The sequence below is a fragment of the Chenopodium album genome, chromosome 4 (genome assembly GCF_948465745.1).
Source record: "Chenopodium album chromosome 4, dcCheAlbu1.1, whole genome shotgun sequence".
Lineage (NCBI taxonomy): Eukaryota > Viridiplantae > Streptophyta > Magnoliopsida > Caryophyllales > Amaranthaceae > Chenopodium > Chenopodium album.
The window spans coordinates 1,776,986-1,794,794 of NC_137837.1; the positions used below are offsets into that span (position 1 = coordinate 1,776,986).

The 17,809-nt window shown below is 33.4% G+C and overlaps 4 protein-coding genes across 5 annotated transcripts; all 4 read right to left on the bottom strand.

The window, feature by feature from the left end:
- Positions 1 to 565: 565 nt before the first annotated feature.
- On the bottom strand, positions 566 to 3,734 carry LOC145626269 (phenylacetaldehyde reductase-like). Of its 2 annotated transcripts, none has more exons than XM_081678701.1 (6): positions 3,431 to 3,734; positions 2,655 to 2,824; positions 2,187 to 2,381; positions 1,568 to 1,730; positions 1,090 to 1,258; positions 566 to 879 (listed from the first exon to the last, which is right to left on the bottom strand). In XM_081678701.1, the coding sequence occupies exons 1-6, from the start codon at positions 3,552 to 3,554 to the stop codon at positions 732 to 734; spliced, it is 969 nt and encodes a 322-aa protein (XP_081534827.1). In that variant the 5' UTR covers positions 3,555 to 3,734; the 3' UTR covers positions 566 to 731. The 2 variants fall into 2 exon arrangements, with proteins under 2 accessions (XP_081534827.1, XP_081534826.1); XM_081678700.1 differs by having other exon boundaries at positions 1,090 to 1,276; positions 3,431 to 3,720.
- Positions 3,735 to 4,348: 614 nt separating this feature from the next.
- Positions 4,349 to 6,645, bottom strand: LOC145628457 (phenylacetaldehyde reductase-like). Its single transcript, XM_081680753.1, has 6 exons — positions 6,437 to 6,645; positions 6,075 to 6,244; positions 5,409 to 5,600; positions 5,046 to 5,208; positions 4,755 to 4,944; positions 4,349 to 4,641 (listed from the first exon to the last, which is right to left on the bottom strand). Exons 1-6 carry the CDS (start codon positions 6,624 to 6,626, stop codon positions 4,497 to 4,499), a joined length of 1,050 nt encoding a protein of 349 aa, XP_081536879.1. The 5' UTR covers positions 6,627 to 6,645; the 3' UTR covers positions 4,349 to 4,496.
- An 896-nt stretch (positions 6,646 to 7,541) lies between these two features.
- LOC145628458 (phenylacetaldehyde reductase-like) lies at positions 7,542 to 11,350 on the bottom strand. The gene is made up of 6 exons (XM_081680754.1): positions 11,177 to 11,350; positions 9,534 to 9,703; positions 8,789 to 8,980; positions 8,271 to 8,430; positions 7,979 to 8,165; positions 7,542 to 7,864 (listed from the first exon to the last, which is right to left on the bottom strand). The coding sequence occupies exons 1-6, from the start codon at positions 11,292 to 11,294 to the stop codon at positions 7,720 to 7,722; spliced, it is 972 nt and encodes a 323-aa protein (XP_081536880.1). The 5' UTR covers positions 11,295 to 11,350; the 3' UTR covers positions 7,542 to 7,719.
- A 1,832-nt stretch (positions 11,351 to 13,182) lies between these two features.
- Positions 13,183 to 15,315, bottom strand: LOC145626270 (phenylacetaldehyde reductase-like). Its single transcript, XM_081678702.1, has 6 exons — positions 15,073 to 15,315; positions 14,699 to 14,868; positions 14,267 to 14,458; positions 13,971 to 14,133; positions 13,606 to 13,792; positions 13,183 to 13,525 (listed from the first exon to the last, which is right to left on the bottom strand). The coding sequence occupies exons 1-6, from the start codon at positions 15,188 to 15,190 to the stop codon at positions 13,381 to 13,383; spliced, it is 975 nt and encodes a 324-aa protein (XP_081534828.1). The 5' UTR covers positions 15,191 to 15,315; the 3' UTR covers positions 13,183 to 13,380.
- Between the last annotated feature and the right edge of the window lie 2,494 nt (positions 15,316 to 17,809).

A 17,809-nucleotide genomic window follows, 5' to 3' on the forward strand; every position in this document is an offset into this window, starting at 1 on the left:
AAAAAAAAAAAAAAAAAAAAAGGTTCAAATTTTGGTCTTTTTCCCGAAAACAGGACAAATGCAAAATAATTTCAGTCCAATCAATTTGATCCATTTCCAGCCAATCTTCAATCTACTGTGGGCTGCTAGGCCCAAACTACAGGGGCTCCAGGTGAAAGCTTGAACTAGTAGGTCCAATCTGCTAGCTAACAAACCTCTATTGTTGGGATAGATATGACTACTCTAGTACTCTCTTTGTTTCAATCTTCGTAGTAATTTAATTGGAATATTGGTTAAGGTGTAATTTTGACTAATAATATATTAAATTAATATATATGAATTATAAGAAGTTGGTATACGAAAACTATATATTGAGACTATTTCGTCGGATGATGTAAATAATGTAAAAGTCAAAGTAAGACATTTATTTTAAAATGGAAGGAGCATCAAAGAGTGTTCCTTTAATATTTTAGAAAATCTAATTCAAAGTTCAATTACAATATATTTTTTTTTCTTCGATATACTCTAGGTCTTAAAATAGGCTAAAAATCCTTTTTTTTTTTTTTTTTTGCATACAATCGACATAAAGATAATAACATCTTGCATCGATACATTATATTTATAAATTACGTGGTAACATACATAGTCAAAGCTAATAAATGAATAAATAGTTCTAAATTCAAACTATACAATTAGAAGAAAATAGAAGTAGCATAATTTATAAGTGGCATCATTAATTGAAGTTTAACAAACTAAACAAATTTCAACTCCTTCAGATTTTCCACAGTCTCTTTAAGGCTTACTTCGAAAGGTATATACTCAATAATGCCCAAACTTTTGACTTTAACGTTTGAAAGTTGATAAATTGATTTTGGTAGAGTGTCACCAACATCTACACACCTGAAAATAGTTTCAAATTTTCAAATCACATAATCTAAAAATCTAAAATGTTTAGCATCTAACCTTTAGACAAGAGGTGGTATCTTAACAGGCTAAAACATCCATTTCTTGTCTAAACATTAGAATATTAGACATACAAAATTACTAAAAGTGAATAAATTTTTGAAAGATTGAAAGAATTAGGGAGTAATAAATAAATAAAAATCTCACTTATTAGGAAGCTTTATAGAGGGATAGAGCTCATGCAATATCTTCTTAACATCAGAAAAATGTAACACCCTTCCACCTAAATTATATCGTCCCTTAGCTGAAGGAATTTCAAATGCACGTATATGAGCTTCCGCGACATCTTTAACGTGTACCCATGGACATGCTAAGTCTGGATAATAATCAGACCCTGATAATTGTCAAAAAAACCAATGAAAATGAGATGAAAAACTATGTCACATACATGTTTACCTTTCGATAAAATGTAAAAGTATCAATACCGATGATATGTACAAAGAAATTAAATCCTATATGAATTTGCCTATAAGAATTTTTTTAAATACCTAAGAAATTCCAATTAGAAAGAAGGTAATTTTTCTCTTTTATCAACCAAACAACACAGGATATCGAACTTCATGCTATCTACGAGTATTTATATGTAACCATCACTTAATTAAAGATTAGAAAGAGACTAACATACCATTAATTAAGTTTAATATTGAAGCTACACTATCATTAATAGTTGGCTTCAACATAGGCCCAATGACCATGGAAGGATTGATAGACACCATGTCAATGTCATTCTCTTTGGCATATTTCCAAGCCGCTTCTTCGGCTAATACTTTTGAGAGTACATAATACATCTGTACACAAAAACCAATAAGGTGGCGAAACATATGATTACGAAGGGTGCAAAGTCATGAGACAATGAATGAATTAGATGGTTCTAATTACCAAATAGGCCTCCCTACCCTAGGGACCATGGTCTTATGGAAAGCATAAGAAGGATCGGACCTTGATGCCTATTTATCGGATTAAAAATGTTTTTCATAAAGGTTATAATACATGAAATAAGACACATTATAATGATTTTTGGGACATAACGTCAAAAAATTAAAGCATTGGTGGAAATGCATCTAGGAGTAATAAATGTTGTTTGGAACCACATACGCCAACTAGTTGGTAGCCCTGGGCCAGTGACAGGGGGGGCATCTCCATGATTGGTTAAATGTTACATGCAACTTTGGTAATGGAGGTAGTATATTGATGGATTGTAGAAATAATGCACCTAAAAACAGATACAAAGGAGATAGGCTTACCATATCTGAACCCTTGCATAATTCAGGATCAGAAAACCAAGTTTCATCAACCACCACATCAGGAGTTAAGGGTCTACTAGTAAATATAGATGTAGCTATAGATGAAGTTAAAACCACTCGTCTTACGGTTGGAAACTTCTTACAAGATGCTAGAATATTAAGTGTTCCCTTGATAGCCGGGTCAAGTAAATCGACCTATATAAAATTTGATCAAAATATGTTATACTCCCTCCGTCTGAAAGTAGTTGTTACGTTACAAGTTTAACATGACTATCGATCTGATTCCGGACATACTAGAGGGAGATAAAATGCAAGTAATATATGGAGAGGAGTAGAAAATAAAAAATAAAAAAAAAAAAAAAAAAAAAAAAAAAAAATAATAATAATAATAATAATAATAATAATAATAAAAATAAATAAAAATTAAAAATTAAAAAAAAAAGAAAAAAAAAAAAAAAAAAAGAGGACCTGGGGATCTTTGGGACTAAAAACAACTGGGGAAGCAGTGTGAAAAACACCTTCACATCCAACAATAGCGGAGTCAAAGGAGCCTTCTTCAATTAGATTTGCTTTGAAAAAATGTAACCTTTCTTTTGCACCTTCCAATTTCAGCAAATGCTCTGTTTTATCGGAATCATCTAAATTGGAAACCCAAAAAAGTCAACCATACATAATGAACTAACCAAACATATTCGACATCTTGTCTAACAACCACTTATTAGCTCGTGTATGTGATTTTGTTTATAAGACAAATAAGATTTTTGTTATGTCGATAAGTGATCAAAATGTTTTGACACTTAGCTAAAAAATTGATTACTAACAATCTAACATAATATTTGCTAACGAAGGGGGCATTGGATAAACATTTAAAATATTGCCTAAAATGCTACGGAGTATTAATTTGAAAGCATGACAAAATCACGCGTCAATCGGTGTAATTAATGTTCATTTTAATTTAATTTTTCTACTTTTAGTTTGATATATATATATATATATATACTAGAAGTACTAATAGTTAATTAAGTGGGAGTCTCAATTAATTATGCATTTTTTTCTGTACCACTTTAATATTTTACTTTTATGAATTAGAAAATAAAACTAAAACAATATACTAGTATATGGGAGGAGATATATTTCCATACTTGAATTTTCCAGTTAATTTTTTTTTTTTTTTTTTTGAATAGAATTTTCCCGTTAATTAATTATCGAAATTAAGAAAGAAAAGAAAAGGATGAAGGACATACTTGGGTTACGAACAGTAGCATTGACAGTATAACCACGTTGAAGCAATAATTTGACAAGCCATGAAGCTATGTAACCAGATGCTCCTGTTACACACACCTTCTTTTCTTTTGCAATTTCATCCATCTTCTTCTTGTTTTTATTGAATAGAAACAAGATACTGAATAGAAAGAAGATAGAGAAAAATAGATAGGCTAGCTTTTTATTTTGAACAATGTTAACCAGTTGTTTTTTTTGAGGACATTTTTTTTTTCTTTTAAAGACACTAAAAAAAACTGTTAACCAAAAATTTTGAAGAGTGCGATGTCAGTATATCACTTCCACACGTAATTCTGGTGGTAGTCTCTGGTAGATGGTAAAGTGCTAATTAAACATTTAAATTATTGTATGGTACACCCTCCGTCTCTTAATTATATGCCTATTTCTCTCTATTATAAGTAATAAATGATTGAAAAGACATGTAAATAATTAAGGGATGGAGGGATTACATATTTTTCCCGAGTACATATATACTACTCCCTTCGTTTTTCAGGGGATGTTTTGCAAATGACTCTTGGCCATTTGGGTAGCTATTTCATCAACTTTTGGCTTTTTATCTTGGTAAAAAAAAAAAAAAATCCCCGTTTGGTAAATGACTTTTATTAATTAAAGGCTTTTTCAACCAAAAATTTAAAAGCTTACTACTCGTAGCTTTTACTCTGTAATATTGATTTTTGGCTTTTCACCTTTAAAATAACTTTTTGCAAGATTTACATAATCTACTTTGATACTTGTTGGAATCGTCTTACTGATTAATTTCCTAATATCAACTTTATATAACTTATATACTTATTTAGAGTTAAATGAAAGGTTTCATTGTATGCTTATAATGACTAAGGTTTTATACAAGTGTAAATAAGAAGACCCTTCTTTTCTAAACATGATGGAAATGCTTATTACTCTTCTTTGAATATTTAAAAGTAGTCGTACATAAAGCAAAATGACTCATACCAATACAAAATCTTAACTAAAACTATTGGTTTTTAGTAACAATCAAAAGTACTTTTTCAAAACTAGTTTTTGATCGACTTAAATGCTGATAAACCCCTTCTCCTTCAGGCTTTCAACAGTCTCCTTAAGGCTTGTTTTAAGAGGAATATAATCGATGCCCAAACTTTGAGTTTTCTCCTTCGAAACCTGGTAAACAGGCTTCAATGGACTGCCATCTTTGTACCTGAAATTATTTGGCGGCTCAAAGCGTTACCAATAAGGAAACAGCTGATTCTCACCTCTGAAGAGAAGGTAAGGTGCCTAATAGAAGGATTACTAAAGATTGAAACAACTTACTTTGAAAAGAGTACCGCGTTTGGATAAAGCTCTTTTAACACCTTAACTATATCTGAATCATAATGTGCAACACTTTCGACTAAACAATACCTTCCTTTAGCTGAAGGGACTTCAAATGCCAGGATATGTGCCATGGCAACATCTTTAACATGTACCCAACCAAAAGTCATGTTATTAAATGTTTCGGAACCTGCATTGTTGCAATAAGCATACATGTTAATTGCTGTAGTTTAAAAGGCTAGCTCAAATCGTCTTGCGAAGGACAACAGAAATTTCTCACATGACGCGTACCATCAAATAAGCTCACTATTATAGCAGCGCTAGTGTTGAGCGTTGGCTGCAGCAATGGTCCGATAACCACTGCAGGATTAATAATCACCATATCAATACCCTTTTCTTTCACAAACTTCCAAGCAGCTTCCTCGGCTAAAATCTTAGACAGCACGTACCACATCTGTAGCAACTCAAAAGACTTACAATTCTGAAGATTTATATGATGTTTAGATAATTAAACACTATTAACCATCTTAACACTGAATGCAGGCAATCAGCTGGCATTGGTTCATAGTTTCTATAATCCATTTTACCAGATCACTTAAATTAGTGATGGAAGTAAAAACATAAGTTTGATTACATGGCCAAAAAATTGCACACCTTTGATTCCCTGACGAGATTTGGGTCAGTAAACCAGGTTTCATCAACCACCACTTCTGGAGTTAGAGGTCTGCCATTGTGTGTAACCGCGGCCATTGAAGATGTTAGAACTACTCTTTTAATTGATGGGAATTTTGCACAGGATTTGAGGACATTAAGTGTTCCTTTCACAGCAGGATCAAGCAATTCAGCCTGGTATGAAGAAGTCATGAAAAACAGGTCAAGAAGGAAATATCACCTATAAACCAAAATAACCACAAACATCAATGCTCAACATAAAAACATGTAAGCACAAAAATCAGCTGCCAATGCTACAATAATACGAGTAACAATGAATAAAGCCGTAAAAACAAACATGTACAGCTACAATTCACCAAAAAACAATTCAGGTCAGTTTTATACAAGGCAACAGAACAGAAATTGTATTTCATGAACCCCTACAAACACACCGCTGCAACAGACTTACAGACTGGTATATATCCGAGTATTCTAAATGACCAGGTTTACAAAGAACTACTTGAAATAGAAACAGATGTACACTCGATCACGTAGTCCATAGGTCATTCGTGAATTACAGAACACAGTTATACACGAAAGTGTCACCACGAGTACTATGCAATAGCATGGAAGGAATAAGAAAAGAAATGTGTAAAGGAAGAGTTGAACCTCTGGATCTTTAATATTGAGAAAGAAGGGAGAAGCAGTGTGAAAAACACCTTCACACCCTTCTAATGCAGCATCAAAAGATCCATCCTCCAACAGGTTCGCCGTAAACAAGTGAAGTCGGTCCTTAGCTCCATCTAGTGAAAGTAAATGCTCAACTTTCTTAGGATCATCCGCAAGAAAAAGCAATATTTGTCCATAACAAAGCTATTAAAAAGAACGAGTGAGAGACCAATGTTTTTTTGCAAGCACCAAGCAGTTTACATATCATATACTTTGTAAATAAGAAACAAACATACAAAGACTCAACAATCGATTAAAACATAAGATTATTTAAGAAAAAGAAAAGAGAGAAAGAAACAAACTGAGATCACGAACGGTGGCATTGACAGAGTAACCCCGTTGAAGAAGAAGCTTAACCAGCCATGAAGCTATGTAACCGGATGCTCCGGTCACACACACCGTCTTCCCTGCTCCGCTCATTCTCTCTCTCCTCTCACTTGCTGCTACTTTGTTGAGTGACTTTATGAGATGATCAACTTTCCATTGTTCCATTTATCGGTTGTTTATTTAAAAGAATAAAAATACAGAGTACATGTCTAACTATAACATCATTAGTGACGTGCTTATTTATCACTACCCATATTCATTGGAGGTCACTGATGACGTGTTAATAAGGAGTTTAATTTGATTGTCATACTATATAAAATTCATGATTACAAAGGGAGTGTGCAATTTCAAGTCAATGCATGATATTGACAGAAATTACATGATAAGATAAATAATAATGGATGAATTTACCATTTTCCAGGACACATTTTTTCCTTCCTACAACAAGATAAATTATTGTGTCCAAAACATGTCAAGGGATCCACAATTGACCATTCCACTTCACTAGTGACAATTTTTTGAAAAATAAATGTGAAATCACAAGGGAGCCCTGGTTTATCACCTTAAAAACCGTAAATAAATCAACAAACATGTCAAAAATTAAAATATGTACTTGGTAAGCAAATACTTTTAAAATTAAAATATGCACTACAATGCTAGAGCTATGTAATTATTTGGAAATTAAACAAACACATAATTAAATCACCTACCTTTTTTTTTTTTTTTTTTTTTTTTTGGTGAAGGAGAGGGGCTAAGTCCCATTAAATCACCTACTTAATGTGCACTTCATATAATAAAATGTCAACTACAAAATACGAGTACTAATAGAAATTACAGAAAAAGGACATAATTGGATCGCAAACAGTAGCATTGACTAGCCATGAAGCTACTCCGAATATATATATATATATATATATATATATATATATATATATATATATATATATATATATATATATATATATATATATATATATATATATATATATATATATATATATATATATATATATATATATATATATATAAAACCAGATGCCATACATCCATGATCTGTGTATGGTGAGGATGTTAAGACAATTATGAAGTAATGTAGAGTAACCCTTATTATAAATGCATAAAAAGTTTTAAGACAAGTTTTGAGAATAATATCCGGGGTACTTGCTAAAGTCATGCATAAGCAACATGACACACCAACACATACAAAGATCAATCAAAAGCCTCTTATTAAAAACCAGCTATTGATTTCATGTGTAACTTAAATGCTGACAAACCCCTTCTCCTTCAGGCTTTCAACAGTTTCCTTGACGCTTGTTTTGAGAGGAATATAGTCGATGCCCAAACTCTGAGTTTTCTTCTTCGAGACTTGGTATAATGGCTTCAAAGGACTGTCATCTTCACACCTGAAGTAATTTGGAGGTTCAGAAAGTTAGCAATATGGAAACAAACATTCTCCCCTATCTGACCATAAGATAGGGCACCTAACAGCAGGGATACTGAAGATGGAAATAACTTACTTTTCAGGTAGTTTGGCATTTGGATAAAGCTCTTTCAAAATCTTCACAATATCTGCATAATGGGCAGTGCTTTCGACTAAGCAGTATCTTCCTTCAGCTGAAGACACTTCAAGTGCCAGAATATGTGCCATGGCAACATCTTTAACATGTACCCAACCAAGAGTCATGTTTTTATAAGTTTCAGAACCTGCAAGATGGGAATAAAAAAATTATCAAAAACAGCTGTAGTTTAAAAAGGATCAGCTTGTCTTGATAGGAACAGAATAATTTCTCATTTTCTCAAGACACATACCAAATAATTTCGCTATTGCAGCAGCACTTGTGTTGAGTGTTGGCTGCAACAGTGGTCCAATAACCATTGCCGGATTTATAGTCACCATATCAATGCCCTTCTCTTTCACAATTTTCCATGCTGCTTCTTCAGCCAAAGTTTTAGAGAGCATGTACCACATCTGTATAAGCTCAAAAGATTTAGAAGTTTGAATATGATATTTTTAGACAGGAGGCTTGGAATGTATGTGTCAACAAACTGAGAGAATAAGCATCATAGGCCATAAACATCACAGTAAGAAACGCATGCAGCAAAAATATATGGGATTTGATCCAAATCCAAAGCCCTCTTAAATTAAAAAGTTGGCATGCACAACCAGTCAACCAGTGTTAACTATCCTAAGTTCCTAACATTGATTACAGCTTCAGTCCCTACACATTGAAGACACAGCAAGCAGCTGGCATCGGTTAACTTACTTCTATGATCCCTTCCCAAGTCACATTTAAAAGTGAAGCAGCAACAGTTTGACATTTACGCACCTTTGTTTCCCTGCAGAGATTTGCATCAGTAAACCAGGTTTCATCAACCACCACCTCCGGAGTTCGAGGTCTGCTATTGTAAGCAACCGCTGCCATTGAAGATGTCAGCACCACCCTTTTTATTGATGGGACTTTTGCACAGGCATTGAGAACATTAAGTGTTCCCTTCACAGCAGGATCAAGCAATTCAGCCTAATAAGAAGTGAAGAAAACAGGTCAAGAAGGAAAAAATCATCTATAAACCAAAGAAACATTAACATAACTGCTTAGCACGGTGCACTAACAAACTATATACATGCTACTTGCCAGCTCTGTTTACCTAGTAATCTAGTAAGGCCCACAAAGCAATACAATAGAAATAGAAAGATTATACATCATAAAAATGACGATGGTACAGAGATGGTTCCCCACAAAAATGATGTGGGTACCAGGTTTATACTCGTACAAGGCAGCAAAACAACAATGTTAGGTGGTCTCATCTTGTAAGTACTACTTGCAATTACATGAAACCCTCTCTCCCCACAACAATAACCACAACAGAACTGTGTATTCTCAAAATTACGGTAGTGTCAAATGAGCAGGCTTACAAAGAACCAGTCTAACTGGTAACAGATATATAGTCCAAAGGTCACTAGTACAGAACATATCGTGATTCTATATATCAAAGGCCCACTACCAATATTTTACATGTAATGAACAGCATGCAAGGAAAGAACAAAGAAAATGAGCAAAGGAAAAGTTGAACCTCTGGGTCTTTAACATCATGGTAGAAGGGAGAAGCAGTGTGAAAAACACCATCACAACCCTCTACAGCAGCATCAAAAGATCCCTCCTGCAACAGGTTTGCAGTAAACAAGTGAAGTCGCTCCTTAGCTCCATCTAGAGAAAGTAAGTGCTCAACTTTCTTCGGATTATCTGCAACAAGAAGCAACTCCTCCATATAAAAGCTATCCAACTACAGTTACAAAATTGAATAAAAAAAAAAGACCATTACATCTTTTCAAAAAGTTGCTGAGCTGATAGAGAACAAGAGAAGATAATCAGGTTTGGGCATATCACACAACAATCTCAAAAAATTAGCAATATAATGTGATCTATTCCTTCAAAAAAAATGATGCCAATGTAATCCCCAGTCTGCTAGATGTATAGAAAGCATTGAATAATTTTTACAACTTCATTCTTCCCTCTCCAGCATCTCCCCTGTCTATACTAACTCAGTGTAGGGAGTGTATGACTAAATGAATAGCCAATGCAAATGTATTTGCTCTCTCAAAGCACACTCTTTGCATAGACTTATCGCATTTAATACTTACATTCACGAATAGACAATGGTTTGCAGAAACTTCCATTTGCAGTTCCTGCACATCGACACCAGAAACACTTACATACTACTTCCCATTTCCCAATACCCACAAACCCAAGTAATCATAAGACAAGTCTAAATTTGAACTCTGTCCACTTAAGGGTAGTATAGTATTAAGTAGATTGAAATACATGTTGGGATACTTTAGTAGCACCCTAACTGAATTGGGTATTTGGGTGTAATATGAAGCGGAAAAGCTAGTTAGTGATGTTGACCAAAAATATATAAACAAAGAGCTGGAGGAAAAGCAAATTCTAGGGTGTGCTGATTTTGCAAAAAGGGGCAAACAATAATTAGTATAAAATAGGATAGGGAAGTGCATAATTCCTTTTTTCTTTCCCTTTTTCCTTTGCTCTTTTTGTAGACCACAATAAGTGACAAGGGATGATACAGTTCAATTACAAGCTTAGATAATTTTCGGGGTTGTGTAAAACAAAAATCGATTGAATCAGATTGCATACGATCTAATCAAGTTCAGGTTGATCAAATTTTTCTTTTTTATAGTTTGTTTAATGGCCGAGTCGGTCCAGAAATCAGCATCTCTCTAATCCAAACCAAATGGTGACCAAAAAGTCCTTTGTATAGGACTATATACAAATCAACCTCGATTTAATCTTCGACAACAATCAGTCTTATCTTCAATTCTCGAACATTTTTCCTAAATTAATCTTATACTACCTCCCACAACCCAAAACAATTTGATAATCGCAATCAGAAATGAATGCAGAAAGTTAAAAAAAACCCTAAAATCATCCACAAAATTCAACAAAAATAACTCTAACAAACACAAAACTAACCCCAAATTACGAAAAATTACACACCAAAATTCAGCAAATGAAAAACATCAAACGCAATCATCACCAAAAACCCTCAACACAATTCCAACCACAACCCAACCAAATTTTATAATTCAATTACATCATCAATTATAAATACGAAACAAACCCACCAAAATTCAATAATCAAAAAACAAAAACAATGAAATTCTGGGGGAAAAAAAAAAAGGAAGAGAGAAAGAAACGAACTGGGATCACGAACGGTGGCTCGAACAGAGTAACCGCGCTGAAGAAGAAGCTTAACTAGCCATGAAGCGATGTAACCGGATGCTCCGGTGACACACACCGTCTTCCCTGCTCCGCTCATTTTCTCTCTCCTCTTTCTCTCTCTAGGTGTGAACAACTGTGAACAGTGAAGTTGGTTGAAATGAAGCTATTCACCTTCTAATTTTCAGTTATTTTCTTACTATAAATAAATAAATGCAACAGGATTAATTGCGATTACGAGTAATCAAAATAAATTCCTGTCAAAAAAAAAAATAAAAAATTTGTGTCGGTCAAAGATGGAATGTAGTACATAAATGTTAAGACCACATCATTAGTGACGTGTTTGTTTCGATAATTATGGTGAGTTGGTGAGGTTAAGACGTCGTGGACTCGTGGTTAATATTGACAACCACTCCAATTAGGTTTTTGGTTTATGTGATCCGAATGTATTCTACTTCGTATATGATAAAAGCATAAAGCCCTGTTTACTTTAGTGATTTGAAATTATTTAATAATAATAATTATTTAATAATAATATCAGTTTAGAAAAAATAATTTCAAATCACTAAACTTAAGGTGAAGTAAACGGGGGCCTAACTATTAGATGAAATCACGGTGCAAAAGTGCACGGATATATTTCGGTGCTCATTAGTAATTGTTAGTGGCGATTCCAGTATGGGTTCAGTGGGTTCAGCTAAACCCATACTGGATTTGGGGAAAATTCGTAATTTAGAGGAAAATAAATTCTAAGTTAAATAAAAAAATGCAACTTCTTATATCATTTACACCTTCTGTGGTTCAGCAGTCAAAGTATTCTCTTAGATGGGGACGCGGGATCAAACCTCTTGCCAAACCCAATTGTTATTTTTTTTTCCTTGACAATTTAACACAATAGCCTATTTCACGTACTAGTATTTTACTGTTTACAACTTTACACCATCATAATTTTAGTTAATACAAGTATTATTTTATATTTTTTTTCCTTTAAAAAAAGTATTATATTATATTCACTTTTATTTTACTATTGTATACTCCGTACTTAGTATTACTTTTTTCCTTTTCATTAAAATCAAAGAATATATACATGTATTATTTTACACCATCATACTTTTATTTTGTATTATCTCTGTTTCATATTTTTTGCAATTTTGAAATATTTTACTTTCTCCATTCTATTAATATTGCAACAAGAAGGAAATTACGCATCCCTATGCACATTTTATATGTTAAATATCTATAATTGTGTAAGAGTAAAAATTATAAAAAGTTGATATTGCGAAAGTATTTGATGAGACGAATCTAACAAGATTCCACATGACTATATTTTGCTTAACGTATAAATCATATTATATGGTCAAACAAGAGTGGTGAATAGTACAAAAAGTCCATTGTTGCAATATTAACAGAACGAAAGTAGTATATTATATTTTTTGATAAACATCAGTTAACTAAACTATATTTCTCGTCCAAAAAAAAAAAAATGGTATGTTCGAGAACTTCGAGAGTCTGAACCCATAATGACAAATTCCTGGAATCGCCACTGGTAATTGTTAGATGCAAAGGACATTAGTAGCAAATTTTTTAAGGAAATAAATAATTATGCGGGGATTAGGCAATATTATGAGTTTGGAAAAATTAAAAATTCAATATGTATTGATTTATTTGTAGACAAGGAGAAAGAGACCTATCAAGATAAAAGAGAAAGCGACTTATCAATCAGGAATCTCTCACGAGTCAATTCAGTTCGGATCAGCGAGAAAGGTTTTTTGAAGAGGTTATAGGGAATCTCCGCCTCAAGTTGCCCCTCGAGTTTATTTGTACGATTCTTATCAATTGTTTGATCAAATATGTATGTAATAAAAATAAATAAATAAATAAAGATTAAAAGTGATAGTACTTTATACTATGTATGTGTGAGAATGTGACACTATCACACTAGTGGTTTAAATTTTTATTAAGTCTAGTTGATCCATTAATAACATCAAAACTCAGCAATAATAAGCACTTGATCTATGATAATCTCAGCTCAATGTCCAAACTAACACTCCTATTATGCCTTTGATGCGCAGCAATATCCAAACTAGCACTCACCAATGCAGCATACAGATACAATCACTCATAAATTACATTAGTTCAACATAAACTCGAGCACTTTCATATACTAGCTTAACATCTTCAAATGAATTTCAGAAGCTGATAAACCCCTTCTCTTTGAGGCTTTCAACAGTCTCCTTGAGACTTGTTTTAAATGGGATATAGTCGACACCCAAACTGCGAGCTTTCTCCTGCGAAACCTGAAATGCCGGCTCCAAAGGACCATCATCTGCACACCTGTACAAATTTGGTCCCTCAGATAAGTATCAGGAACAAGCAGAATATAGGACACCTGACAGAAGAAGGAAACAGCTTACTTTTCAGGGAGTACGGCGTCAGGGTAAAGCTCTCTTAGTATCATCACTGTTTCTGAGAAATGGGAGACAGTTTCAGCTAAGTTATATCTTCCATTAGCAGAAGGTACCTCGAGTGCCAGGATATGAGCATTGGCTACATCTTTGACATGAACCCAACTGAATGTTATGTTAGGATAAGTTTCTGATCCTGCAGAAATCGCAGAATTAGTAATCAACTAATTATATCAGTCATTTGTCAGTAATAACAACATGATTCTCCAAGCATCAGACAGACTTATCAGTCCAATACCGGGGCAATTTCCTGATGAAATCGGGGAGATTTAAACAAGTGAGGTTACTTTGGGAGACTTAAACACAATGCTTACCACTGAATAGTTGTGCAAATGCAGCAGAACTTGTGTTAAGCGTTGGCTGTAATAATGGTCCGATAACAACTGATGGATTTATCGTAACCATGTCAATACCCTTGTCTTTCGCAAACTTCCAAGCAGTATCTTCAGCCAATACTTTTGAGAGAGCATACCACTCCTGCAGAATAACCAGAGCACTCTGTCACATGTATACTCGCAGTTTGATCAAGCTTCAACCGGACTAGTTAAGGATCTGTTTTTTAAAAGATCAGTAATATTAAGTACAAAGTAGATGATATTATGATAAGCACCTTTGATTTCCTACAGAAATCGGGATCAGAAAACCAGCTTTCGTCAACCACCACCTCAGGACTTAAAGGTTTGCCATTGTATACAACTGCTGCTATTGAAGATGTCAGAATTACTCTCTTTATTGATGGAAATTTTGCACACGAGTTAAGAACATTAAGTGTTCCCTTCACTGCAGGATCAAGCAACTCAGCCTGATATAACCCGAAAAATAAGGAAGATAATTTATAAAAGAATGAAAGAAACAATAGAATCTTCTCCTGTTAAAATCAGGCTTAATCATATACTACACACAGTTTACTACACAATTCAGCTACCATCAAGCCGTTAATTCATGTTGCTTTCTCCATATATATATAGCCTAATCGACGATTAATGGACTGTTTTAGGATCTTGAGAAGGTAATATAAAGCGAAAGATATATAACTTGATACCTGTGGATCTTTAAAATCGTAGGTTAAGGGTGATGCAGTGTGAAAAACACCTTCACAACCTTCGACAGCAGCATCAAAAGAGCCCTCCTCCAACAGATTTGCTGGAAATAAGTAAAGTCGTTCCTTTGCTCCGTCTAGAGAACGCAAATGTTCTACTTTCTTAGGATCATCTACAGTAATACACAATTTGTTACAAACAGTCAATGCTAACAGCCAGTCAAACCAGACAAATTAAACTGTCGGCAGCCAACAGCCAATTGCCAAACAAGGCTAATATGTTAGATCGTTCTTTATGAGAATTTGCACATTGTGGGAAAATTTAATAAAATTTAGGATATAATGAAAGAAAGAAAAGGGAGGAGAAGGAAACATACTAGGATCGCGAACTGTGGCTTTGACGGTGTAACCACGTTGAAGGAGGAGCTTCACTAGCCATGAAGCAATGTAACCGGACGCTCCGGTGACACAGACTACCTTACCTTCTCTACTCATTTTTCTCTTCTAGCTTGCTGCAGTATTAGGAGTTCAATTAATGTTATATAAGCAAGAAATTCAAGGCTAATATAAACAAATGACGTATATTTAGGTGACATGTATGACTTTTCTTAGACAGGGTGCAATTTTTGACTTATGAGAGTTGTAGTAAGTGTGAGTTGGTGCACAAATTCTAAACAGGATTTTAATATTTTTAAAGAACAAAATACATGATACTTCACTGATTAAAGAGGAATTTTTTTTTACTAAGAACGCCTAGTCCAGTCCATGGTGGAAATCCAAGGCCCAAAACTGGTAGAATCACAAGGCCCAACAAAGGCATGAGATAGTCTATTATAAAAAAAATCGACGCGAGCTTGGTACAACACAACTTTTTCTTAATTAGGGTGCGCGTTATAGGTATTTATGTCTGAAAAGTCTTTCAATTTGACCTTATATTACATCACAAATTTAGTTGTGGTAAAACATGTAAACAAATATTTCTACCGGTATAAATATTTTTACACAATTCTTAAAAGTTATAACAAAAAAATAATTTACATCAAATATGGAAAATATGTAAATAAACATTTTACAAGTTATAATTGTTCAAACGCTATTCATAAGAGTTATTTTAAACCGTTTTATAAAGATAGTGATTTGTCACATGCATAACTCATTTAAGCACAAAACACGCAACGCGTAAAATTACACTGCAAAGCTCAAGCCCAAGCCCAAGCCCAGCTTTTAAGACATCCCATTTCATAGCTGTCATAAATGAGAAATTCTAAAAGGAGATGAATCATGCACAAAAAGGTAAGTAATTATACAATGTGAATATGTGATATCTCACAAATGGCAAGAAATCGTGTAAATCTTATTTGATAGTGCATTACGATTTTACACTCAACTAAGGAAACAAATCACTATCATAAGTAGTAACATATCAATCTTGATTCATATCATTCATTTATAACTTAACGTCTTAACATATTATTGCACCCAAATAAAAAAAATATTAGAGTTTAATTAAAAATCATGATATTTTCAGGGGAGAAGTTGGTGATAATGTGGGTGGTGGTGTTGGTAACGCTAATGTTTGGTGGTGTAAACGGAGAGCTAGTGACTGTCGGAGGAAACGCAGGATGGAATCAAGGCATCAACTACACGTATTGGGTCTCTCAACAAACCTTTTACATTGGAGAATGGCTATGTAATTCTTTCTCTCTATATTAATTTATCTTGGTCTTTTACGAGTTTTGCTTTCTTCAATTTTATGTATTTGTTTTGAATATTGATGCTTTAAAGTGCACCTATAATTGCGATTTGAAATTTTTATCAAACTGAGGTTAATGGTTTAGATGCTATTTTTTAAAAAAATTAAATCAAACCCGGTTGCAAACATTAAATACTACATAACTATTACGGAGTATTATTTAAGTTTATGAATATGTATAAAATGTAAAATCTTAAAATACATTAGCATTATTTTGATTATACGAGTATAAAAATGTACTTGCAATCATAATTGATATGGAGCGCTATGATTATAAAAAAAAAAAAAAAAAAAACCTAATTTATATACTATTATTTTGTATATTTTTTTGTGCGTGAATTGTGACACGGCTTTTACTGGGAAAACTTTCTTTCAATCTAGTTGACCATTTTGAGTTTTCATTAAAATTGTAAATTTAATGGAAATTCATGTTATTAGATACCTTAATGACTCAAACTATTAGAGGTAGAGAATTAATTACTCAAATTATTATAGGAGTAAAAGTTAGAGGTAGAGAATTGATGTATCAAATTCTTTGCATCTTAGCTTGAGTCATTAATGACTAATAATGTTTGTTGGTTTAAAATGCTCACTATAGGAAATGAGGCGGAAAAAAAAGCTAGCTCATTGAAAAGTTGAACCATCACATATGGTATATACAATCAACAATAATGACCTTTTGCCCAATGTAGGCTTTAGGCACGATAATTTTATTGAGTGTAACATTTTATATTGTCAAAGGTCATGAACTGTGGAGTATGGTTGTGTTTCGTGCAAAACTAAAAGTCTAAAATATTACACATTTACACTTTTAAGTTTTTTTTTTTTAATTTATTTTTTTGCAATCTACTAAACATTTTTGGGGTTTTTTCCCCCCTTTTTTCTGTGATCAGTATTCAGGTTTGACAAGAACTATTTTGATGTACTAGAGGTGAACCAAACAAGTTATGAGCATTGTAATTCTGAGAATTTTATTGCAAATATAACCAAAGGTGGTAGAGATGTTTTCCAGCTCACAGAGGCTAGACCATATTATTTCATTACCAGCAAAGGGTACTGTTGGGGTGGCATGAAACTCGCAATCGACGTCAAGAACTTGCCTCCTCCTCCTGCTCCTGCTCCTCCTCCTCAAGAAAACTACGCGGTTGGTCAAACCATGTATGCAGGAAGCATGAATGTCATGCCTCTTTTGGTTTTAGCAATTTCAGTGTTTGTTATTTTGTTTGGTTAAATTGAAATTGTAACTTAGTCATCAATTAGTTTGCGTTAGATGATCACTCTATAAACGTTTCAAAATGATCATTGTTGATTCATATGATCCTTGGTTAAGCTGATAATTGAAAGTATGCTAATTATATATA

What these genes read in the sequence shown, in the direction of transcription:
- LOC145626269 (XM_081678700.1), bottom strand. Translation starts at nt 3,554, where the DNA reads ATGGATGAAATTGCAAAAGAAAAGAAGGTGTGTGTAACAGGAGCATCT. An exon ending in TTAGTCCCAAAGATCCCCAG is followed by an intron (nt 2,382 to 2,654) that starts GTCCTCTTTTTT and finishes AATTTTATATAG; the next exon opens with GTCGATTTACTTGACCCGGC. An exon ending in TATGCAAGGGTTCAGATATG is followed by an intron (nt 1,731 to 2,186) that starts GTAAGCCTATCT and finishes TTTTGTGTACAG; the next exon opens with ATGTATTATGTACTCTCAAA.
- LOC145626270 (XM_081678702.1), bottom strand. Translation starts at nt 15,190, where the DNA reads ATGAGTAGAGAAGGTAAGGTAGTCTGTGTCACCGGAGCGTCCGGTTAC. An exon ending in AGCCACAGTTCGCGATCCTA is followed by an intron (nt 14,869 to 15,072) that starts GTATGTTTCCTT and finishes GTATTACTGTAG; the next exon opens with ATGATCCTAAGAAAGTAGAA. An exon ending in ATTTCTGTAGGAAATCAAAG is followed by an intron (nt 14,134 to 14,266) that starts GTGCTTATCATA and finishes GTTATTCTGCAG; the next exon opens with GAGTGGTATGCTCTCTCAAA.
- LOC145628458 (XM_081680754.1), bottom strand. Translation starts at nt 11,294, where the DNA reads ATGAGCGGAGCAGGGAAGACGGTGTGTGTCACCGGAGCATCCGGTTAC. An exon ending in ATCTCTGCAGGGAAACAAAG is followed by an intron (nt 8,431 to 8,788) that starts GTGCGTAAATGT and finishes GAGCTTATACAG; the next exon opens with ATGTGGTACATGCTCTCTAA. An exon ending in TGCAATAGCGAAATTATTTG is followed by an intron (nt 8,166 to 8,270) that starts GTATGTGTCTTG and finishes CCCATCTTGCAG; the next exon opens with GTTCTGAAACTTATAAAAAC.
- LOC145628457 (XM_081680753.1), bottom strand. Translation starts at nt 6,626, where the DNA reads ATGGAACAATGGAAAGTTGATCATCTCATAAAGTCACTCAACAAAGTA. An exon ending in TGCCACCGTTCGTGATCTCA is followed by an intron (nt 6,245 to 6,436) that starts GTTTGTTTCTTT and finishes TTTTTCTTGCGG; the next exon opens with ATGATCCTAAGAAAGTTGAG. An exon ending in ATCTCGTCAGGGAATCAAAG is followed by an intron (nt 5,209 to 5,408) that starts GTGTGCAATTTT and finishes GAGTTGCTACAG; the next exon opens with ATGTGGTACGTGCTGTCTAA.